Genomic DNA, 26,810 nt, shown 5'->3' on the forward strand with positions numbered 1-26,810 from the left:
TGGTGGCGTCTGTGAAATGGATCATACCGCTCCGTTCCTGTCCCAGGGTAGGTCCCCGGCTCCGGGTTTAATGATGCTCCTCTAAATAATAGCTGTGAGTTGAATTCTTCCTCGGAAATATAACGCCGGCACCATGAGACTGTACAATAAAGAAAGCCTTCATAAAAGCTCACACCATTTGAAAATATATTACATCCATACCCCCCCCCCCCCCCCCCAAAAAGAAAACTTCTCTACGGAGAAGGGAGGTTATGCGTGACTCGTTCCTCGAAATTTTGTTGAAGAAACATGCCAGTATAGTATAAGTATAGGAGTTGTAAAGAGACTACAAAACACTCCCCTGCTCCGCTCTGACCTACAGTACAACTCCTGTAATGACAAATGGCGTAATAACTTATTGCAAAACAGCACGCAAGGATAAACTGAGTAATTCATTTGAGAGAAATTCTTCCCTCTAGACCTGCTCAGTTGGGCCTTGCCGGTAAGTCATCCTCCAGTTGAGATACCAACCGATGGAGGGAGAGGGAGGGCCATTATCAGCCATGTCAGACAAATGTGACACGTTGGGCCGCCTCGCCTGGAAGTGATTGATTTGCATTGGAAATCTGCAAATCAAATCTATATTCCGGCGACGTCCTGAGAAGCTAAGTATTTAGAGAGAGGGAGAGGCAGTGTGTGTGTGCATGCACGTGCGTGTGATCATGTCTGCAGGTGCTTATGCATGCACATTGCTGTACATGGACGACTGCATGATGTTGATGTATGTGCATGGATGCATGCGTGCATGCGTTCACCTGTCAGTGGCACCCGTCAGCGTATAACCGTGACAGAGAGGTGAAATAAAAGCACAGATGCATCTGAAAAGTAAGTCCATCTAATATTGTGGAAACAAGAGATAATGTAATCATCTGAAATGATGGTGGGGTAATGTAAAAAAACAAATCCTTTGCTGGCAACATATGCTCTTTCATCCTGCAGGAAATTATACAGATATGATTGATACAGACACACAGCTATTACATCTAACTGCCATTAAATTATACACGTGCACGCACCGGTGTGCGCACGCACCGGTGTGCGCAAGCACACGCACACGCACATGCACATGCACATGCACACGCACATGCACACGCAGACGCACACACAGGCTGTCGTGCAGTCACACACACACAAACATACAGGTGTTAACAGAGAGATGTGTGGCTGTGCGCGTTGATGAATAATTCAGACATGCACTCCTCAAACACGATCTCGACTTGATGGAATAAAAACAGATTTTGCACAAAAATGCTGCCCGAGTGAGAGAGATATCAGATATTTTTAGAGTATCTGCTAGAGGAGAAAATTATCGGCAATAAATGGTGTAATGAGGTGCATGATAGCACGAGTACCCTATCTCTGGGGTAGAGAACCAGCAGTCCTTACAGAATGATGTACGCTGCTTTTTATCTGTCAAGCATTAATCCATTTTGGACTGAGGTCGATACAAAAAAAAAGAAAATCTAAATCCTAACATTTTTCTGAAAAACCTATGTTTCTATGTCAGCGGTGCTCAACCTTTTTCCTGTCAAGGACCCCCGGAATTATCTCTATTGGGCCACGGACCCCCCATCTCAAAATATGTAGTTCCAGGGACCCCCAGAAGCAAATATTTTAGTAAAAAATGTTCGCTCTGAAATATATATTCAATGATTTGCGCCACATTTTAACGATTTTTCAAAAATAGCAGATCTACAAGCTCGTAGCGCGCTACGAGCTTGTAGATCTGCTATTTTTCAATAGCTAAAGCACAGCATAATCATAATCATAACCAAAAGGGGTTCCCGCCCAGAATGGGTTAAATGTATTTTTTTGTTCTTCCCCCCACACAAAAAAATCACTACGAAAGATAAAACTGTAATAGGTCTGATCTCATACAAAGCATACAGTTAAATCCTGTGTTATGTATCCAGTCTCAATTCTGAGAGATTATACATTTGCTCACTCTCTGGGGAATTCAAATAATCACTCAGGATTGTAGGAGTGTGTGCTGACTATTTAAATGCACTGCTATACAGGACTGTATAAGTGAGAGAGTCTATCGCACAACGATTCATGAGTTCAACATTGGATATATCATTCTTTTATAATTAACCCCCACCTGGGGACCACTCTAACCAAATGAAATGTGTAATCTTTGTGTATTAGGTCTGGATGCCGTTTAGCCCAACGGGCAATCACGCAGGATGGGTAATGTCCTATCTGTGAGGAGGAAGGATGGCAGCATTCCTAGAACCGGAGCATGGAGGAGGAGAGAGACTCACTGGAGAGATTGCTCATTGTTTTTTCATTGTTCAATAAGGCTCAGCATGGATGTCTTCCACCTTTTTAGCTCGCAGCAGAGCCAAGCGCTCCCAAAACGCCCAAAGTCTTCATTATTTTGGCCGTGGAATGTGGGCTGGCTCGAGGTCACTTTCTGATGCTCCACTTGTCGCCCATGGGGAAGACTGGAATTAGAAGGCTATACTACCGCAGTCACATGCCTATATTGCCACCTGAATGTGCTTGAGGGAACTAGTGGGTGGAATTTGATTTGTTTGATTTGGGTTTTAGTCATATAGTCTTTTGAATAAAGTTCCCTTTGTTTTAGTCATATTTCAGTCATCTGAAATGTTTTAGTTTTGGTCGACTAAATAAGATTTTAGTAGACTAATCTACAGTTTAGTCGACTAAAATGCATTTTGGCGGGCCTTGATGGCATCGTATAATGGCTGGATTTATACACTTGCTGCATGCTGAAAATAGCCGATCTACAAGCTCACAACGCAACCAAACAAAATGGCTTGTCTTTTAGTTCTATACTGGATCTCATTCTCTTCTCCACTAGTGCTTCTCTAACATTTTGTCTAGTTTTTATGTTGACGAAATTGTCAATAAATTTAGCCTCGGTTTTAGTCATCGTAGCTTTGTTTTTATTCGGTTTCAGTCAGTGAAAGTAGGTAGTCGAAGATTTTTCATCATAGTTTTAGTCGTTGAAATAAACACTGAAGGCAACACAATCTGCTTCAAATGTATCGTATTACAAGAGATTAATAATGCGCTAACTTTGCATGCTATACAGTATACACACTGTGGTTGTTCATGTTCGCCACTTGAACCAGAGAATCCATAATGCTAGGGGGAAATTTGCCAAAAATAGTAGATCTACAAGCTCGCAACGCAAATAGATTTGGTATAAAAAGCAGGCCATATAAGAGCCAGCTCAAGTCCATATGTTTTATACATGCTAAATGGCACACATTCTGTGTATAGCCTTGAGGTTTCCGGCACTTGGAGTCATGCAAAGGGCTGCATGATACATTCTTTATGTTGGGAGCTAGCAACAGATGTTTAAATGGAATACATTCTTTATGTTGGGAGCAAAGCAACAGCTGTTTAAATGGAAAACATTCCATGATACATTCTTTATGTTGGGAGCAAAGCAACAGATGTTTAAATGGAAGACATATTCCATGATACATTCTTTATGTTGTTGGGAGCAAGCATTGCAACACATGTTTAAATGGAAGACATTCCATGATACATTCTTTATGTTGTTGGGAGCAAAGCAACAGATGTTTAAATGGAAGACATTCCACTGAGGCCTTGAAGAAAGCAACAGAATAATGACAGTAAACTATATGTGTTGCAGAAACGATGGCACACGGTTGACCTCATCAAGAGAAAAATCTAAATTAAATTCTAATGTTGTTAGGCTATAATTATAATTATAGGCCTACTCCGAATGATTCCAAAAGTGCAAAATCTCAGTGAATATGCAAATATTTCCGATCCAGGATGTGTTGAAGGTCATGTGCATTAGCCTCTAGTTGTAGTGCGTGTGTGTTGTTGGTTTCATCCTAATTATAGGTCTATAGGATGTCCTGTCTTTTGACCATTAGCCCGTAAAGGGCGCTCATCCGTCTGACATGTACAGTAAATGCTTTGTCTTAACATATCGACCGGTAATGCCATGACTTTACTCCCTATACCGTGTGTACCACTTTGTGGTTGTGGTTTATATTCTTCCAATACAAACAAATCAGCGATCAGTGATTTTGTAGGACAGCCAATGACAAAGCGTTCTCAGATGAATTACTTGGTAGGAAAGAAGGAAAGAAAGAAAGAAAGAAAGAAAGAAAGAAAGAAAGATAATCTGACTGCAACATTGTGATTTGTAGGGTTCAGAATGTGTGGTAGGCTATTACCAAATGTAAATGAGGGGAAAACACACATGTTCATTCATGATGTTGTCATAAATATTTAATTTCGCCCACAATGAATCCATTTAATTTCGTTGCATGGTGTTGCATGGCTAAATGCTGTATACTATAGGTATAGGCTATATGGCTTACCTTGCGCACAGACATGTTAGATTATGCCATCGGAACATTCTTTTGAACGACCATTGCCATGATGTGGTACAGGTTAATTTAATAACAAGACAACTTCCTAAGGCGTATACGCGGCCATATAGATCCATCCAATGACTTTCTTTCAGGCCGAATCAGGCGTATAATACGCCTGAAAGAATGGCATGATTGGTCGATATATGGATCTAGATGGTAGCCTATCGGGAGAAACTTTCCCAAGACAGACAACAACTTGTCGAGTAACAAAGAGGGCCTTTTATTCAAGAGAACACAATAAGTGGCTATAATATATTCATTGTCCATCGGAGAAAAACCTATAACAAAACATAAAACCTGCAGATGCAATTCAAAAGCTTGTGGAAGGCTTCACATGGTCACAGTTATACCGACACGTCCCAGAAACAAGGTAATCCGGATGCGAGACGAGTCCCCATGAAGATAACGCACGCAATTATGATCCCGGGCACGCACCATTTTGCACCCCCAAAAAAACCCCAATTAGAAATATCAAAATATTCCATTTCATGAAAGCGCAATGTTTCTTGCGGGCGCGGATGTATGAGTGTGCATGTACCACGGTGGGTCCAGACTCCAGTTCAGGGGGAAAAACCCTTTTGACTCGCATTACATACAGAGAGGGAGGCTATAGTGTGGTGGAAAAGGAGGAGTGTGTAGTCAAGTGCACGCGTAAAAAGCGGTGCCATGCAAGCAGGCGCAGCAGCGATCGAGGAGCGAGCGTGTACGCGTACGTGCTTTATCTTCGCGGCGGTGTGTGACGTGATATTGCAGCCTGCACACTCCTGAAGCCGTGTGCGAGGAACGAGCAAAGCGTGTCTGCTCCTCTCCTCCGCTCTCTAACTCACTATTGCAACATCTCAACATCCACCCACTGGGGATTTTTGTTCCTTTTAGTATTTTTTGGGAGATTATTGGACCGTTGGAGACCGTCGGAGAAAGAATATCAATGGGAATAGATCGTGGATTTGGCCGAATTATTTGCGGGTGAAAAATAGGTTTCCTTTTTTTCTTCTTTTCCATCACTCAAGACATTTCTCTCGCATCGTTTTGTCGTATGTTGCGCGCCCCCCCCTCTCTCTCTCTCTCGCTCTCTCTCTCTCATCTCTCTCTCTCTCTCTCTCTCTCTCTCTGTGTGTGTGTATGTGTGTGTATGTATGTGCGTGCGTGTGCGACTGTGCGCGCGTGTGTGTGTGAGTGTGTGTGTGTGTGTGTGTGTGCTGTGTGTGTGTGTGTGTGTGTGTGTGCCAGGCTCCTGCGTGTGTGTTGATGGGGAGACCGAAAGGAGACATGAACCAGACCGGAGTCTAAACGCATTTTTCATCTATTGAACATCTTGTTGCATTTGGACTTCTATTGTTGGGGATGGAGAGCATCGATCTACCGGAGGGCTGCAGAATTTATTTATAAAGGATGTGGCCAAGTATGCTGGAAAAATAGCCATAGCTTCCGCAGTGTAAGGTAATGGTTATGATTATTACATATGCCTCACATTATTATTGTTGTAATATTCGGTGTTATTATTATCATAGGCTATTAGACGAGTCAAGACGACAGAACTCACGCTGCATTGCATGTTAAGCATCCGCACATTTCGTCTAAAACGAACAAAAAAGTTGAGCTTCTCTTGGTAAACGTGTGTTGTATTCATTCATGAGCATAATGTACAGGTTAGGATCAGTCCTTACTAGTATACTGTCTCGTCTCTCTCTCTTTAAAAAAAAGCCCCGAACATGCCTCTTTGGTGTCGAACCGCAAATTGCCACCGAGGTGTTGCCCATGATGTATGTAGATTGTATGTTTTTTACATAAAGCAGTCAGTCTGCTAGGTCAAACAGAAGTCTATGTTGTTTGTGGGCAATGCAATATCATGCGCCTTTTTGACGACCGATGGACCGTCGTCAGACTGAGACAAGTGCTTTCCAGCCGTGCATGCATGGTGGTTATGATGATGATGAATCTCTCAAAGGGATGTAGGGCTAGTATAGATTCGGATGGGTTTTGTCAGCTTTTCCCCTATCCTCGCCCCCTCACCAAAAAAACAAAAACCCCGATTTGACTTCAAACTGGTTCCAAACACAAATCCTTATGTAACAACAGTCATGCACCACCAGCACAAAGTAACGAGGCTACTTGTATTATCCAGTCAGTGGATTCAGTCAGTGCAGCTGATAGTCCTAACTATTCATTTCCCCGGTAGAGCCCGGTGGAGATCGAGGCTATAGTCAGTCTGCTGCTTGGGATTTCAACGCCTACACACACGCGCTCATGCACGCGCGCAGCGCTGCGCACGCACACACACATATGCACACACGCACACACACTTTCCGCTATGACACTCACAGCTGCATTGCCTGTAGGATTAAAGCAATCAGGACATCGCATTGCATTCTCTCTCGCGCGCGCTCGCACGCACCCTCTCTCTCTCCATACCTACATACATACACACACGCGCGCGCACATACACTTATAGACACACACGCACACACACACATGTACACTCCACTGGCTCTTTATCAGATTGCATTGTCAAATATGTCAAGCTCTGAATGTTGAGACATTCAGGTCGCGTGGATTGAAGGAACAGGAGAGCAGCAGAGGCTGTTGGAGGGAGACAGACAGCTGCAGAAAAGCCTTTCCTTGTCTATTTGAAAGCAACATATTTAAAACATAGCCTATTTTCTGCTTTCGGAGGAAACAAAACAAGCCACTGAGCTCATGCTTCCTCTTCAAATGTGCTGATTGTTAAGCTAAACTGAGCAGTTTGTGTCCTCCTATGTCTCAGGCAGAGGCGTTTTTCTTTGAGCCTATATGCAGAATATGTTTGTGTCAATAGCCTGTCATAGATGGGTGCTATCGGAATCCAGTGGGGACACGCTTCCCGAATTTAAACCACACACGCACACACACGCATCCCCAAATCACCAGCCAAAATATATTAATAATAAATAGAGAAAGCAACCACGAGGTGGCAGTGTTTGCCCAAAGTATGGTGTGCCAGAAATAGGGACAGACTGTGGTATGCAAAACAATACATGTTTCTCAGGTTTAATGTGGCGTTCATTTCTCTTGATGACAGGAAGTGATAGGAAATAAATGAGCCAAATGAACAGGATATGACGGGATCATTGGTCATGCATGCATGTTCCCTCTGTTTTCTAATGCTGTATGCCTCTCATGTAATTGGTTTCCACTCTGTTCCCTGCAGGCCAAATGACATAGGATGAAGGCTGTTCGCAACCTGTTGATTTATATATTTTCCACCTATCTTCTGGTTATGTTTGGATTAACTGGTGCCCAAGATTATTGGTGTTCCACTCTAGTCAAGGGGGTCATTTATGGATCATATTCGGTGACGGAGATGTTTCCCAAGAACTACACGAACTGTACGTGGACACTGGAGAACCCAGACCCTACCAAATACAGCATCTACCTGAAACTGTACAAACGAGACCTGAGCTGCTCCGAACACTCCTTGCTGGCGTATCAGTTCGACCACTACTCGAACGAGAAGATCAACGAGCTGCTCAAAATCAACGAGTCCATCGTGTACCTGTGCGACTCCAAGAACGTCTATGTGTTTCTGCAGTACGAAAAGAACTTCGTGCAGCTGCGGAGGGTGTTCCCGTACGACTACGACAACGGATTGACGCCGCAGAAGCTGCCGGACGAGCAGGAGGAGAAGTCCGTGGTGGAGTTTTTGGTGCTGAACAAGGCCAGCCCCAGCCAGTTCGGGTGTCAGGTGCTCTGCACGTGGCTGGAAAACTGCCTCAAGTCCGAGAAAGGGACGGTGGAGACGTGCGGGATCGTCTACACGAAATGCACCTGTCCTCAGCACCTGGGCGACGGGGAGTCGGAGAGCGTGCTCATGCTCAACAACGTGGTGTTGCCTTTAAACCCCCAAACGGAGGGCTGCCTGTCCCCGCAGCTCCAGGCCGGGCAGGTCTGCAATCTAAGTGCCGAAGTGAAGCGGCCTCCCAAGGAAGGTGAGTATCATGCTCAGGCTTTCGTTTTTCCGCTGACATAGACCTAGACTAGCACATAAGGACTGTTGTTGTATGCCTAGATAAGCTACTCTAGCGACTGTGTCGAATGTGCACGTCAATTAGTCGATCCTCCTTTGCCCTTGTTGCATGCTTATACCGTGTGATGGCTCATGAAACAAAGAACACACACAGATACTGGTAGGGCAGATTATAGGATGTCAACCGTGAGAGCAAAGCTTTGCAAGGCATGTGGGATTATGCCCACAAACCAAAAACGTTACAAATGTGACATTCAATGTGGTTACAATTCAATTTTATCTGAAATATTAACGCGGTTCATTTACAATGGAAGTATTTGCACAGATCTCCGTGACTAGAGAAGTTGCTACGAATCGAAAGGATTGTTTTTTTGTTTTGTTTTTTGTATATACTTTGCATCTATGCCCATCATCCAGGAGAAGGAGCTTACAGTGAGGAAACTAAGGACATGTCCTTAGTTTTAACTGCCATGTCTATAGTTTTAACTGCCATGTCTATCACTTTGAAGGAGTGAATCTTAAGTGTGATACAAGGATAGTGTGATCTTGAGTCATAGTGAAGGCAGGCACATTATTACTCCTTAATTAATCCTTAGCCAAGTACAAGTGGAACATTCAGACGAAAACAAGTAGAATTGTGCACAAAAAGACAAAACAAAAACCAAACAAATGGAAGCCATTTTGAGGGACAAATAGCCAAAAAGCAGCATTCCTCAAAATCCAATGGGAGAAAAAGTCATTTTAGATTTTCTTCACTGCTTGTGTACAGTAGGCTATAGATTGCATGTCATGATTACAGTCTTGGTTCAAATAATGTACAGCACCGTGCACACACACACACACACACACACACACACACACACACACACACACACACACACACACACACACACACACACACACACACACACACACACACACACACACACACACACACACACACACACACACACACACAGGTTAATAAAAGGGCAATGTGGGCCATTGTATCTACTACAAGAATGCTACCAAGAAGAAATGCATACCATACTAGCAATCACATGTATTTATATCTGTGAATTAAGCACAATGATTGTGCTTAATTATGACCACATTCTTTCCTTCCTTCCATGAACGCTGCAGTGTTGCTTGCATGTCAGGAGAGCAGGGATATAAACACAGGGAAATACAGTATGTTACACATCCCATTGTGACGTGAAAACAATGAGAATGAGCACATATACAGTACCAGGGCATGCTATAAACGCTGCCTATAGGGCATATCTGCAGTGCTTCATTGTAGATGTGTGGTAATAACACCCCTGAGAAGGCCTAACTGCTTTCTGATCAAGTGGAATAGAGGAACTCTAGCATTACAGTGAAGGACTGCTGGTCAGCGGCCCGCTGCCGCTAAACGGAGCACGCTTTTTTATTTAACCACTTAAATCCCATTTTGTTGACTGGAGTCCCCCAGGGTTTTCCCCCTCTTCACCGCCAACGCCAATAATGTCTTCTCACAGGAAGAAATAACAGATCCACAAGCTCACGGTCGCATCGCAGAGAGACACATTGTGCGCTTGTAGATCGGCTATTTTCGCTGAACGTTCACTGCACTGAGAATTGGGACTCTTAATTGGGTTCAAGTAGTTGACACTTATTTTGTGTGTGTGTGTGTGAGTTTTGTAAGATGTCTTACAAATGTCTTTTGTTGAAGAAATATTAGCGAATATCAAAAGGTCCTCTTCATGTGTTTGCATTAAAGCATCTTCTCTTCTTCTCCCAGTAAATGGAGTCATGCAGTGCTTCATTCTCATAGACATACAGTATTATAGGGCCTTAAAGCCATCATGGAAATAGGTCTCTTTTTTTTCTCCTTCCATTTAGTGAACACCGCTACGTTCATTAAAAATGGAAAACGCTATTATAGCCAGAGTATCATGTTTGAGAGTCTTTGAGCTCATATGCAGTGAAATCTCTCTGCCCCAAAACAACATTTGACATTATTTCTATCAGCATGTTAATAACGGCTTAAGAGCACAGCTTAGTCTCTCTCTCTCTCTCTCTCTCCTCTCTCTCTCTCTCTCTCTCTTTCCTGAAGCTGCTATTTATAGTGGCGGTGGATGGGGGGGGACGGGGACGGATGGGACCGGGGGGGTGTAGGGGGGGGGGGGGGGGCAGAATAAATCCGTTTTCATCTGGATAACTGGGAGATCACCATTGGGTTTAAAAGAGCACCGTGTCTCCAGTGGCATCATGATGGCAGAGTGGGTGATCATTATGGGGAATAAAGGCTCTGCAAACAGCCAACAAGGCTGTCTTTGATCTTCTCAGTGTCTGGTCCAGGGTGGGCTCGCAAACAACACATGAAAGGAAAAGACGGCTGGGGGGGGAAGGGGGGGTTGTTCATGCCAGTGTCGAGGTTCCATTGACTAGAACCATGACGAAAACATGTCCGTTGAGACATCGACCACCTTTTTTTCCACAAGGCGAAAAATATAAATAAATAAAAGCTATAAGCTATGATTCTAAATTCTATCATCTGTATACAGTATCTCTCAGGAAATATTTTAGCTTTTTTGGATATGATACTGGAAAAAAAAGGGTTTCTCTCTCCACTGCTCTTGGAGGGCTCGACCCATTTCGACCTATCCTGACATGGAACCTCTTCTCGGAGCTTAATATGTCAGACCTTAAAAATGATTTACTCAGTAATGGAAATGGAGGATTTTAGCAGAAGGTTTACATCATGCATTCTCTCTGTTAGTCGTACATGCACAGAGATACTTAAACCATTCAAATATGAATATGGTGACTGAGTTAGATACATTTGGTTAATTATACTTTGCTCGTTGGACACAATATGCTTTCACAAGTAGTACTGCATGCCAGAGGTCCAGAATGCAATATTCTGGACCTCTCAATATTCTGGACTCGACAAAGCAGGGATGCCTTACTGGCAGAACGGTCACGGTGGCACTGAGATGGCCTCATGCCGGACACGACACCCGCGGGTTCAAATCCTGGGCATGGAGCAGTATGGTGGCGATGGATTCGCAGCTTTAAATTAAGCCTCGTTTAGTGCATCAGCGGTTGGATGTCTCTGTGCAATTCCTCCGGGAGAGGAGAGAATCCAGTAAACGGGATCATACAGTCCTGTACATGTAGGCCGACACGTACCGCAGAGCATGTTCTTTGTCCTGTGTACGGTCGTTGTGGCGCCATGGCGGGTTTGTCTTTCCTGGACATCTGCTGTCCGTGAGTCGCATGCGTTCAATTCAATCCCAGCATCTGATCAACCTTGCCATTATGCAGCAGTCGAATTATCCACTGATTGCTCTGACGCCAGCGAGCAAATGAACAACATCTTGAGGCATCTTCTAAATCCTGACAGTTTTCTCAATTTTACAAATGTCTTCTAAATCCTGACAGTTTTCTCAATTTGACAAATTATGTCTTCTAAATCCTGACAGTTTTCTCAATTTTACAAATGTCTTCTAAATCCTGACAGTTTTCTCAATTTGACAAATTATGTCTTCTAAATCCTGACAGTTTTCTCAATTTTACAAATGTCTTCTAAATCCTGACAGTTTTCTCAATTTGACAAATTATGTCTTCTAAATCCTGACAGTTTTCTCAATTTTACAAATGTCTTCTAAATCCTGACAGTTTTCCTCAATTTTACAAATGTCTTCTAAATCCTGACAGTTTTCTCAATTTGACAAATTATGTCTTCTAAATCCTGACAGTTTTCTCAATTTTACAAATGTCTTCTAAATCCTGACAGTTTTCTCAAATACCTATATGTTTCTATATCCGTGGTGCTCAATATTTCATGTCAAGGACCCCAAAAATGATATGTAATTGGCCGCCGACCCCCATCTGAAAATATGTTGTTCCAGGGACGCCCCAGAAGCAAAGATATAGAAATACCCTATTACAAGTAAAAGTCTGGAATTCAAAATGTACTTGAGTAAAAGTATAAAACTATTGGCATGTACCAAAAGTAGAAAGTAGGACTCGTTATCCCATTTCATGTTTTCAAATGTATAATAGCGATTGTCCTTCTTCTCTCATAATTAGATGAAATTGGCATTCCAACCTGAACAACTAAAGAGCTGGAGAGAGAGCTGACAAATCAGAATATAAGGCTATTTATAACACAGAATGAAAAATGAAAATCACGTACGCCCCTTTTAACTTCAGTTTGTATACCGGTACATTAAGTACTTCTGTAACAGCCAGAAAGGCTAAAGGTGTTTGACTGCAGGCCACCTAAATCCTAATCCGTGATCTACTTTGTCGCAGAGCAGAGGCCCCACTGTGCAAGAGTTGGAAAAACGTGTGAAAAGTGAATGTGACGTGGACATGATTGTGTTGGCAAAATAGTTTTATTAGCTGACCCACACATGTTAGTGCTGGATAAATAAATCCCAAAGTCGGTCCTATACGTGCACGTGCTCTCAGTAGAGTAGATAAAACACATTAGGGTCGTCACAGATTTGAGTTCTCTCTCTGGTTTGCTGTCAGGGAAACCGCTCATGCTTCCATAAACGCTTCCATAATGTGGCCTCTCCTGCTTTGACAATGTTACCGCAACTCACAATCCGTCGCATTGTGATGCATTAATGTGGGCTTGTAGATCTTAGATGTTTTTATGTTAAAAACCGTTTGACGTTTAGGAGAGAAAAAATAATAATAATATTTGCCTATCAATCCCAAAATGGGGACCCTGGTTACAGTAATACAGGGGCTAATGTTGCTATTTATCCTCTGGCGTCACAATGAATGTCAAAAGACAGATCCCTCCCTGGGTCTTGCAAACACGTGCACGCCAAGTATGCCAGAGCATAAGCATAAATCTGATGTAATATTCATCCACTCATTGCGGTTTTCGGGCAACACATTTCTACATGATAGTGTTGATTTTCACAGCACATTTGGATTCTGTTTTAGTCATATGTTTGTCTAGCTTTAGCAGAAGCTGACTAAATACTATACGATTTTAGTCGACTAAATCTACAGTTGACTTAGTCGACTAAAATGTATTTTGGCCGGGCCGTGATGGCATTGAAATGCCGGATTAATTTATACTATAGTTGTGTGCTGAAAATAGCAGATCTACAAGCTCACAATGCGGCGCATATATATAGCGCTGAGTTTGTAGATGGCCTATTTTCGTAGAGCGACTCTGACTCCAAACACTCTAGTCCACTATAGTACCTCCTTGACATTTTGAACCTCATGAACACTTTCCGTCATAGTTTCAACAGAATCAACACTGATTGGCGATTGGATTTTTATTGGCAAATTAAGTGTGTGTGTACTGTGTGTGTGTGTGTGTGTGTGTGTGTATCAGTAGTGTCCTAATGCTCTTCTGTCACCCAGCGCCAAAGGCCTAGCAGGAGCACTGCAGCAGGCCGCTGCCTCCCAGAGAAAGAAGGCCTTTTTATTCACTTTGGAACTCAGTCAAGTCACTCAGTAGTCACACTGCATTATGCTCGGCCCCATTGTTCTGTACACATGGAGGCCATTTTAGTTCCAATTCAGTGAGAACTGAAGTGAGAAGAACGCAGCAGCTTCAACGGTGCACGATTTTCTTTTTAATCCCGAAACTGCAGCATTGTTTCGTCTTTTGTTTGTTTGTAGTTACGTTTTTTTTTTGCATATCCTGCAGCGTTTTGCGCCATTAAGCCAATTTGGGCGGGAACCCCTTTTTGGTGTTTCAAGCATTATGTCATGCTTTAGCTATTTTTGAACAATCGTGAAAATGTGTCGCAAATCTTTGAATATATATTTCAGAGCGAACATTTTTAATCAAAATATTTGCTTCTGGGGGGTCCCTGGAACTACATATTTTGAGATGGGGGTCCGTGGCCCAATAGAGATAATTCTGGGGGTCCTTGACATGAAAAAGGTTGAGTACCACTGATCATAGAAACATGGGTTTTTCAGAATTTCTTTAGGATTTAGAAGCCTTTTTATTTATCGACCTCCGTCCAAAATGGGTTAAACTTAAGAGGTCTAAGCTGGGCTTTTTCCATCTCTTTGGAATTATACTGTTGATCTCCGTAGTGTACAATGCATGGATTGGGTGGTAAATATGCATGGTCTTTTATGTCTCAGACTATCTCCCCGCACTCGTCCTCCCGTTCGGTTCCTTTTCTTTACACTTTACACTTCTCTTTATGATGTTTGTGGCGAGAGAGGTACGTTTTGGAGATCAACAACACTCACACAGTGCATTAAAAGAGTCCTATTCCATTCCAACCGCATGTTGAAGCTGTATGTTATGGCATGCCCAGTGTTGATTTTGACAGCTAATTATTGAGTCTTTTGAATAAAATCTAAACATTTTAGTCATCTGAAATGTTTTACTTTTAGTCTAGTTTTAGTTGACTAAATGTCATGTGATCTACAGCTGATTGGGTCAAACTAAAATGTATATTGGCAGGCCTTGATGGCATCGTAAAGTCTGATTTAAATACTCAGCTGTGTGTTGATGATAGCAGATCTACAAGCTCACAACGTGTCATGCTGTGCAGGAAATGTCAGCGACATAAGCACCCAAATTATAAATCATTCTGCCATAATTATGTTTCATAGATTACTACACAAAATGTTCACTAAGAGCACCAACGCATGACATACTTTACACGAATACTGGACTACTCGCCCCGGTGCTTGCCCGTTTTTCCTCCCGGAATTTTCACCAGTGAGGGGGATAACTTTGTAATATATGCTATTGGCTGTTTGTATTCTTTTTGGAAAAATATAAAAAGATACTCCTGTGGAAAGGCTATATTATTTCACTTATATTGACCCTATAAACAATTTAGTATTATTTAGTATATGTAAGGTTTTGCCCACTCAAATGGTACCTCGTCAGATAATCCCCACATATCCTACAACAACTTCTGTGAACAGACTTAAATTATAAATAACAGACTTAAATTATATTTGTACTTAGGCTGTCTGCTCTCATGAAAGTTTATAGTTAGAGAAATTAAAAGTCCAGCCGTCTGCTGTCCAGCCTCTCCCACCCCTCACTGGGGAAAATTCTGGGAGGAAAACAGAAACGGGGCGAGTAGTCTTGTTACCCTTTACACAATCTACCTGGGTCACGTTTATAGATAGACAGACTTTTCTCAATATCCTGTCAAATAAAAAATAAAATGGTCAGTTTGACTCGTATGGAAGAATCAACTGACGGCGAGAAAACACTAATGTTACCACCGACGAATATGTGTGACTGACTATCGTAAATGACACAGAGCCATCTCCCCGACAATATTGCATGTTTATTTTTGGACCACAAAGAGGACCTCATGTTATTCTCCATAGAGAAAAACCCCCGTGACCCAGAGGATGAATGAGTGACATCAGGATATTTGGTACTCTACTGTATTGTATAACCACATTTATAGATACAGTTTGTCCATTTATTCGCAACGCAATGTACAGTATATAAATCTTAATTGAGGGTAACAAAAAAAGAATCCTTTCTAAGCTTTAGAGCAGTACTTGGCAGACTAGAGTTTTGGTAGTGAGTGAGCACTTTAGCAGCTCAAAAGCACACCCTCCTGTCATTAATTAATCACGATAACAACCTGGCCTCTCTGAACAGGCTCCTATAGACTATAGTTTTCAGATAAAAAGTGCATGAGGCAGTAAAGGTCAGCAGGGGTCATGTTAGACAGCTTGACAGCCAAACTGATTGACCGGCTTCGCCTTGTTCAAGACAACTTACATCACACACGGCCCGGGCTATTCGGGGACCACAAAAAAAAGTATATTTTCCAACCTTGCCCTACATAAAGTACGTGTACTTTGTACAAGCACTTTGTTTTTACTATGACGCATAAGTGTGGGAGGGAAAAAAAAAGGCATTCTCTATGATTCAGCAGGTTGACTAAATCTACAGTTGTGGTTGATTTTACACTTCGCGCTGCATGCTGAAAATAGCCCATCTCAAGCTCACAACCCATCGCATGCAGCGCAACTCATTGTGAGCTTGTAGATCTATTTTTAGAGTGCAACACATACATAGTGAAATCCTGGCCATAGATTGCGACGGAGGGGCTCCGTCTGAAGCCAACTTGAGCAACGAGAGACGCCACAGAGCGAGCTAAAGAGAGCGAGTTGCCGTGGCGAACGTTGCGAGGTTTGATTGAGCCGCCGACTCAGCCCCGTCCAAGTTGCAACCTGATGAGCACAGAATCGTAAATAACGTTGTGGGGATTTGGGGGTTTTCTAGTAGTGTATTACGGCTTGCCTTTAGAGACGCAGATGGAATTGTGTTACTACCAGCAGCTAGAGGATATGGGTTACTATCATTCATCATTTAGTTCCAGTGTTTCCCCGTTGATTAAGTATCGTTTTCAAATAGCATTTGGTAGTTTCAGTTTATGTACCGTAATTTACTATTTATCTTTCATATAAATATGTACATGACATTTTAGTATTGTCCACAGTACTCGCTTTGAGCATTTATGTTTAAGTATTAATGGAATGTTAACCCTTTAATCCTATAATATGATCTTTATAAATGATATTGCCCAAATTCAACTGGACAAACTGCTCTACAGAACTACAGAACATCACCTTCATCACGAGAGGCTGTGGTATACATATGACTTACATTACTTATTTTGGAACACAGTTACTATCAATATTATCAGCAAGATTAATTCAAGATTATGACCCAAAATGTTTCAAACCTAGCATAGCTTTGGGTAATCATCCTGGAGAACTTGACCGTGATGAAATTACTAACTTGACTTATTAGTAATTATCAGTTTACTTACACTTACTCATTTACTAGTTATAGTGTATAATAATTCCATAATAATAATATAAACAGAAACAAAGTCATAACGCTGAGAAATGTACACCATGTCTCCCAAACTTTGCACTTTTAGACTAAAATCCTGCGCAAGCAAAAAGGCAGGGACGTACATTTGTTCGCAGATTTATATGTTTCTGTGCTCCCCACCTGTGATCGCATTTCGGTACATCTCAGACGGTGGTGGATGTGTGCACACTGCAGCTGAACAAGCGTAATATCCTCTCCTCCTCAAGTTCCACAATTAGCCATAAATTGTTGTCACACGTGTCACCTAATGCTTCCTTATAGCATAACCATTTTTCATTCAACTCATTCAGCTTGGCCAAGTGCATGCACATAGAAATAGCAGCAAAAAACAAGACATCTTCTCCAGCTGTGGAGCTGATGTAACTATCGATGAGTTCCAAGAAACATAGGGAGTTATTTGGAATGCGGCAAAAATTAATCCAAGAAGAGATGGTCACGTAGATGTGATTACATGAACACGACATATACCGTAATTATACCGTAAGGATACCGTTATTATCCTGAAATAATGTCAAAAATAAGAGAAAAAGGAGCGCATCTGTTGTAAACAACCTTAACAAACTGCTCATTATTTGGGACGACTGGGTGACAAAGTGGATTCCAAAACATGGATGAAAGTAAGGCACTCTTGTGAAAAAGTTTAAGAGCCTTTAACAGTCTGACTTATGCATTAGCATTTTCTTTAAAACCACCTTGATTTCTACCCAACTTTTAACATTTTCCGGGACACCAAACATCAAAACGTATGTTGTGGTAAAAGGGCTTTTGGTACTCGTTTCTACAGTAGCTCGTTATTGTGGCTTCTTCCACTTGCTTGGAGAAGTTTCAGTTTCAGTTTATTTTTATTTATAGTGCAACATCATCACCCCAAGGGGTCTCTGTGCACTTCACAACAATACACAGCAAAACACTGCACTAAATGAATACCAACTTGCACCCAAGATTTGAACCTGGGACTCCCGCAGAGGCAACCAAATATATGTACTGCTAGACTATGAGGCTATGAGGGAATTCCACTTGGTCCGGGGAGATATTAGTTTGTTTTTATTTGTATTTATTTATTATTATTATAGGGGGGGGAGTTACCCATCCAGTACCTATCATCGGTAACACCATGTGAAGGAAGTAGGTCAGGGGCCGAAGTTCTTTCCCAAATGGCGTGTGTGCATATAGAGTTCACAGAGAAGATTGTACACATGCCTAGGCCAGGTGCTGGATGTCAGAACACCAAGGAAGAGAAAGAACATCCGCACACTGTAGAGTAGACGCACTTTACCACTAGCTAGCAATTGTATAGTATCTCACAGTACTAGACATGTGCGGATAGGCTCCGCCGCCTGACATCAGTATCACCAGAATCATAAATCATAAATAATCCATCCGCCCATCCACCCGAATTAATTATTTCTCTGATACACAGATCCGCACCCGCATGGAGATAACGTATTAATAATTTCATACAGAGTGGATCTACAGCACTCACCGTCGGTGGTGTAAAGTAAACTAACTACATGTACAAGTACTGTGCTTAAGTACAATTTCAAGGTATCTTTACTTTGCTTCAGCATTACCAATTGTCAGTACTTTTACTTCTACTCCACCACCAGTGGTCACAGCGAGAACGAAAATTGCCGTAAAGCTCTCCCCACACAAGCGTTTGTTTGGGGATAAAGATAGGGGAGGGGGGGTGGTTGACGATGATAAAGCAGATGTAAATGTATTTACATCTGATGGAGTTTGGGATTCATCATTCATGGTTTCTACTTCAAACAATGAACCCGTTTGTGCATGTGTGTGCGCACGTGTGCACTGTGCGCACGCGCGCGCGTGTGTGTGTGTGTGTATATGTGTGTCTCCCTATATGTAGATCTAGTATGTCAAACCATGTATGGCTATGCAGGGTTTGATGATGTTGTGATCGTCATGGAGATCAAGTGAAGATAGTTAGCTCCACATATGGAGATCCATATACCATATATGACCATATATGGAGGCGTGACATGACAGGACACGACTGACGGGAATTGCAAGTTTTCATAGTAACTGTGACCTACTACAGTCTCATTAATAATCACGGGGCCTTGACCCACAGTTTTAGAACCCCTGTATTTGAGTAAATGTACATAGTTACTATTCCACCACTGGCAGATTAATATCATGAGACTCTGGTGGTAATGATCAGCAGGCCCGCGACGAATAAGCGTGTGAGGGTCAAGGTCACAGTCATGGTCACAATTGAGAACGTGGATGGATTGATTTTTGATGACAACGTCGTGGTGGGACCCGGGAGCAGGCCTGCCCCGGAGAGATGATTAACTTTTGTGTCAAACAAAGTCAAGCGTCAAGGTCACCACCTATCGTAGCTCAAGGTGAAATGACACGATTGGCCCTAAACATCTCGGGAAATGCACAGACGTAGGAGGACGGGAGATAATGGCGAGGGATAAAATAATGTTGTCTTCAGAGTCGATGGATTCAGAAACTGAATTCCGTTTTGAGTGAAGCAAATCGAGTCGTCAACTAAACCTCGAATTAAAAATCAATAAAAGAACAATAAGGGACGGCCAGAAAAAAGATGATATAGCCTATGTACAGTTTTTGTATATTATATCAAGCACTTGAACCTCAGGCATCCATATTCTATACGGGAAACTTTAGCTAAAAATATCAGATCTGCAAGCTCTCAACGTGCTGCAATGCGATACGTTGAGAGCCTCATGTACCTCAGTTTTATTTTGGCAAAGATATTGTAGGCCTATACGAGCTAGAAGCAAGAACAAAACCAGGTTCTGCTTGTGTTGATGCAGACTGTAATATAATGAAATAACTGGAGCAGTTTGAAGTAACTAAGATGTGTGTCTAATCAGTTCAATAAGGGTCTATCTTTCACAATCCAAAATAAAGGGACAATCCGTAATTCCAAGGGACGGTTATTGGCAGCCCTCGAAGCAAACCCCTCGTCAGAAATACCAGATATTTTGGAGTGCCTTCTGGACCTTGCATGACCAGATGGTGAGGCTGTTCCATTTTGGCTAATAACGTTGTAACATCATTGCAATGTTTGATCACTTCTGAAGGATTCCAGTGGCTAATGTCTGAAGTGATTCTACTCCAAAATGCAATATTTAGTAGTTCATAAAAAACACAACTGTCAGGGAAATACGATTATTAAAAGTCATGTTGGTTTATAGTCTAACACAGTGGTTTCTCAGATGTGGGTCGGCATCACAATTAATGAACACATTGTACTAGAACAAGAAATGACTAAAGTCATTATACATTCCATTCTCTTGCATATTGTACCATAGTGGGGCTTTCCCACATTTGCAGTCTCTAGTCATGGTGCGGTGGGGTAGAGGAGAGCGGGCCTAAGGTGGCCTTACACTAGCCGACGCTCGGGGGGTGCCCGACTAAATCGATCTGCTCGGGGCCGCTCAAAGCGCGATCGGCCCGATCAACATCAAGAATGTTTGATATTTTCTCTGCCCCGCTCCGATTATCCTGTAGTGTGTGGTGCTTTCAGATTTCAGATTGAAAAAAATCGGCTATAGTGTAAGGTCACCTTTAGTGTTCCATTGGCCGTAATGCCGTATAGGGCTAGTCTCCCATTGGCTTAGAGGCCATGCCAATGATGAAAATCTTGCCACTATAGCCCACTTGACTAGACTAGAAAGTCAGATCATCGATCAGCTCTGCAAGCGGATATGAACTGGTGAAACATTGGCCAAATTAGCCCTTTGCTAAATCCCACCCCAAAAAGCGATTGTCCAATGCCAGTGCAAATAGTTTAGCAACTGTTGCTATGCAGGTCACGCTTTCGCCACCTCATAGCTGTCAATGTTATTTTGCATGGCTGTGTTGTTGAACACATACATGGCATAATGTCGGGAAAGTTACACGCCTGACCCACCCAGGTGATGGCAATAATACTAATCACCGGAGGCTTACCGTGCAACATGAAAACTCATGTCGGGTAGTCATTAAAAGTTGATTTCTCCCTCTGTCCTCTTTCCTCGTATTTGTAGTTTAATTGAAATAATGTCATGCACATAGCCTACTGCAGGCCTGGTTGACTAGATATAAAAGACATTTTGAAGCCTTTGCTACTGAAATGATCGATTATTTATATGGAGAAATCTCGTCATTTAACATGCATCTCTATGGGGGAGATCTACAAGGTCACAATGCCTCGGTCACTGTGCTTTTTCCTCACCATAACATTTACGCGTGTGCTTTTTTCCCAGGTATAGCATTTCCATTTTGTAATTGCACGCCTCTGATTGTGTGTCCAGTCCACCCTCTACTTTGCAATGTATGAGTTAAACACAATGAAAATCAAAGTAAGGGCCATGCAGTGTGCTGCCGTCTCCTTTGACTTCAAAAAGGGTTCTCCATAAATGCGGCCATAGTGAGTAATCAGATGCTGCGGAGGAGGAGGAGGAGGACTGCCTGATCTCGTTATTATACAAATTAGATTTGTTTATTGCAAACGTATGCATAATTCAATACTAACCGTCATTCCAGATTTTCTGCCATGGTAAAAAAATGAAGCCCCCGACTGTATCACCACCATTCACGAGAAAAGAAAGAGGTCGCTTCTGTTATAGGACATTTTGTAAACAGGAAAATATCAGCATATCAAGGCACTGATTTTCACAATTTTGTTTATTTGCGACAAGAGAAAGATACATTGGATTCTTGTTTTTCTATTTATTTGTCAGGATCCTGAACAGAATTTCCACTTTCATCTTCACGAGAGAGAGAGAGAACCATCTTAGTATAGATACAGTGGGCCGGTAATTTGCGGTTTTGCAAAGTTTTGTTGAAATAATGTACGCCACAACGTGTCCCATTATAATGCTGTGTTGTTGTGACATAATTGGGTCTCATCAAAACCAGGGTCTGTGTGTTTCCGTCCAAGTAGGTGAATATAAATGAGGCTTGATAACTCTCTCACTTTCAGCCGCGCAGTTAATCTGCGTCCCTTCCTTTCACCCCCGCTGCGTTTGGCATGTCAGTGGATGGCAATTACAGTCCGGGGAGACGAGACGTTCCCATCAGCTAGCGTCTACAACGGCAAAATGTGGCAAATGAGTCTGTCACTCAAAGATACTGTTTTGTGTGATGGGGTGGATGCAAAATACTTTTTTTCCTTCCCCCCCTCAGGGGGCTTCTGTAACTGTCCCCTCTGTAGGGCACGGGTCTTTACACAGTCATGATGAATGCTGCCTTCAACCCACTGCCAGCGCGTCTCAAAACGGGATCCTTCAGCGTCTATACTTGAGGGCAGTGTTGATTTTGTTGACTTAAGACTGACGAAAAATGCCCGTAGACGATATATCACTGACGAAAACCAAATGAAAACTAAGCTATGATATAAAATAAAACTGAGACTAAATATATTGATAATTTCATCAACAAATATAAACTACATTAAAATGCCAAGTAGAGAAGAGATTTTTTTTGGTTTGGTTGCGCTTGGGTGTTCTGTAAATAGCAGATCTACAAGCTGACACCACGTTGTGACGCGTTGTGATCTTGTAGATCAGCTATATTCTCAGCCTGCAACCAAGCAACCAAGTGTAAAATCATGCATTACGACGCCGTCAAGTCGACTAAAATCTTACGATATAACTACTAAAATACGACTAAAACTTAATGGAAATGTATTCAAAAGACTATGACTAAAACTAAATCTAAATTTGCTGTCAAAAATCAACACTACTTGAGGGAGTTCCAGAGGTCACTGGCAAAATTACAAACAGTTTAATTTCACTTAAGATATTGTTTCAGAAACTACAAGTTACCTGAAGAGAGACTGTATATTAAGAATGACAATTCAGACCATAGTTATTAAATCTAATCTACCAACAACTATCTTCTGGGGTGCCTGCAGGTAAGAAATCATTTCAAATGGGCTTGCCATGAAAAGGCAATTAGAACCACTGCTTTTAAATGGCTATAATTTATATAATATATGATGTAATAACTATCATCATCATCATCCAAGAACAGATACTGTAGCATGGCAGATTTCTATTGGTTTTGTACAATATAAATTGCAACGATCACAGGAATATTGTTATTCAGCAATACTCGCTTAAAAAGTAATGTCTATAAATTACCGCAACTTGATCATTTATAGACATTGCTTTTTAAGTATTACTCAATAACAATATTCCTGTGATCGTTGCTTGCTAACACAAACTAAACTGTCATAGCATAAGCATTACAATGCATAAGAATTACAATCCAAGTATTTACTTGCATCACTTTGAGAGTCATATATGAAAGCTAAATTAATTCAGAAAGACTACATTATAAGTAATGAGTTCATAAATAATTCATATTTGAACTTCCAAAGTACATAAACCTTCACTTTCATGTTAAAACAATATTGCTGATGAATACAAATGAAGCAGTTTGCATGCTTTATTTAGTAGCCTACGTAACAATATCCACTAAAATATGCCCCCATATGCTGTCGAAACCTTCCGCTGTCATCAAAAAGACACACAGATAGATAAATGTTCATGAAGGAAAAAGAAAATAAACATCTGTATTCTAGCTAATCCAACAATGTCAATATAATGATTGTCTTCAAAGGCACGCAGGCATAATATTTTAACAGTTAGAGTTTAACTGTGATCTACTATATCAATTCCAAGCTGTGGTGGGTAGTGTCTGTCTGTGGCTGGAACAAAAACATGTGTGTGTGTGTATATATATATATATATATAGAGAGAGAGAGAGAGAGAGAGAAGAGAGAGAGAGAGAGAGAGAGAGAGAGAGAGAGAGAGAGAGAGAGAGAGAGAGAGAGAGAGACACTAGGCATGCCGTACGTCCGTACAAACCAGCATGAGCTGGTACAAATCAGTACGGTTAGTGTTAGGCAATAGTCAACATCAGCTTTTTTTTTTGTTACGCTTGCGTTGTTGCGCCCCTCTTCAGCAAACCTGGAGCAGACCTGTCATTGATGCAGGCGACAACGGCTGCGTTCGTTTGAAAGGGGCGGGCCTTAACTTAAGAGCGCCATGTCTTCTAGCATTCTATTGGCGCATATAGAGGGTATGCGGCTATGCGCGTAATACTGTATCATCACCATAACCACAAAGAAAAACTACTTTATCGCACTGCAGTCTATGAGTCAGGTTAGGCATACAGCTCCTTGCATCACAACACATTGTGAACTTGTAAATAGCTTGTAGATAGTTAAGACTTTCTGGATATTCATTAAGTCTTGAAATCTTCTGCACAGTTGGATTGGATCCTTCCCCTGGTGGTTAAACCCAAGCCATTATGTAGTACTAGTAGTAGAGGAGTGTACAGAAGATTATATTTCTATTCTAGATTTATGCAAGTGTATAATTGGTCATTACTCATTCTCAGTACGTATTCTCTTTACTCTTACTCTGAACTATACTTAGTCTTTTGCTTGAGTGTATCTTCATCATTCACAATTATTCACATTCTGTGGTATCAATGGTGGCATCAATATTTCATCTCTAAACAGTCAGATGAGCAAATCACATTCCACCAAATTATGAAGTCCACTAGCGGGGCGAGCCAATCCATTCTGCCAATACAGGAGGCAAATCAAATGTTTGGATGCTCTCTGCAGTATTGCACTGAGAGGAGAAAGAGGTTCACAGCACAGAAGTCATAATGAGATGTGACAGAGGAATCAGAGGCACTCGGGAAATAGCCCCAGCATACAAATCGATACTCCACCACCACCGTGGTCTAGACTCACTCTGGTTACCATCCCATACCCTGCGTGTTCAACAGAGCCAGCAGTGAGACAGACAGTCTCCATTCCACTGGTCTTCTTTCAATTTATCAGACAGCTCTTAACCCATTCTGACCTGAGATCAGATTCTAAAAATGTCTTCTACATCCTGACAGTTTTCTGAAAAAGCTATGTTTCTATGTCAGTCGTTCTTCGATTTTTCAAAAATAGCAGACCTACAAGCTCGTAGCACGACACTCGGTGGCGCGCTACGAGCTTGTAGATCTGCTATTTTTCAATAGCTAAAGCATTACATGATGCTAACACCAAAAGGGGTTCCCGCCCAGAATTGGTTATGGCATGAGAACAGAATGGAATACTTTGTCACGACACATCAGTACAACAACGTCAAAGGTATATATGTTCCCCGAGTGAGGCTTTCAACAAGCTATACACGTCCTAAGAAACAAGAACATGATATGCATTCAATCATGCACAAAGAATTGTAAGTGCACAAAGTGCTACAGTACACATTTTCTCATCTTCATTTTTCTTTTTAAATTATTGCCCTACTTGATCATACTGTACTACAGCGTCACTGTCACACAAAAGCATCAAGACGCATTTTGATCATGTATAGATCTGCTTCTGAAAAGAAACAGTTTTGGTCATAATGAGATTTACACCCAACAGAGACGAGATGTTATTAGACAGCTAATTTAAAGAAAAGTGGGTGGAACTTTTTTGAAAATGCACCTGCTTCCATCCTATGCTGCTCTGTAATATATATATAATATAATGCTGAGCAGGCTCAGCTGACCTTGAATTATGATCAAGATAGCAATAAGAGACAAAGATCTTTTAGGTACTGTGAAAAGGGTTGCGTTGTTGAGGCACAGGTGGTATATGAGCTTCAGTCTCAAAGACGGGTCAACTGGCTATAGGGTTTCAATAGGAACACAGATGGTATATGAGCTTCAGTCTCAAAGACGGGTCAACTGGCTATAGGGTTTCAATAGGAACAGTGACTATAAGGTGCCTTTTGATCTATGGAAAAATATAAGAGTGGGAGATTATGGTGGAAAGCACACATTTGATGATGCTCGTGCATTAGTTCAATATGTAAGGAAAGAAATCAAGAGCCGCTCAGGCGACTGAGAATGTCACTACATTCACCGTATAGAGGTGAATGTTGTATGGTGGCAGTTAAGGCTGGGGAATTTATCAATATGGCATTGATATTGTGATACGAGATTGTAGATATATCGTCTGCGATATTTACGTTGTAGTATTGTGAGATGGCATACTGTACGTGTTGTCTTTCTGGTATTACTCACATAAGCCTGATTTTATACTTGAATTAGCCCGTTAAGACACTGAAGCCGATTCTATGAATGCCTGTTCAAGGACCCCAAAAACGATATTTGGCCCCACGGCACAACCCCATCTCAAAATATATTGTTCCAGTGACCCCCAGAAGCCTGGAGATTGGAGTTAAAAGTGTTAAAATGAATTCATGATTTTTTTTTCTACAAAAATAGCAAATCTACAAGCTCATCGTATAAAATAATGGTCAAAGTAGTTAAAATCTAAAATGACACAAATGCTTTCCCGGGCTTAAATCGTTCAAAACATTTTTTAAAGTAAAAAAATAAATAAACACGTGATCAGTTCACCTTCACCACAGTATATACAATCATGAATGCTCGGCCCCCGACAGTGAGGGGGTCAGGTGTCTCTACTATGCTGTGTGGGGGACAGTGAGGGGGTCAGGTGTCTCTACTACGCTGTGTGGGGGAC

General features: G+C 41.7%; 1 protein-coding gene across 1 annotated transcript in view; it reads left to right on the plus strand.

Moving 5' to 3' along the window:
* Nucleotides 1–5,678: 5,678 nt before the first annotated feature.
* adgrb3 (adhesion G protein-coupled receptor B3) overlaps nucleotides 5,679–26,810 on the plus strand; it is a 223,785-nt gene continuing 202,653 nt past the window's right edge. The window contains exons 1-2 of the mRNA XM_080781955.1: nucleotides 5,679–5,867; nucleotides 7,615–8,392. Coding sequence (XP_080638081.1) covers nucleotides 7,630–8,392 — 763 coding nt within the window. The 5' untranslated portion in view covers nucleotides 5,679–5,867; nucleotides 7,615–7,629. The remainder of the gene's footprint in view (nucleotides 5,868–7,614; nucleotides 8,393–26,810) is intronic.

Source organism: Protomyctophum bolini, assembly GCF_963924005.1.
Source record: "Protomyctophum bolini genome assembly, chromosome: 14".
Lineage (NCBI taxonomy): Eukaryota > Metazoa > Chordata > Actinopteri > Myctophiformes > Myctophidae > Protomyctophum > Protomyctophum bolini.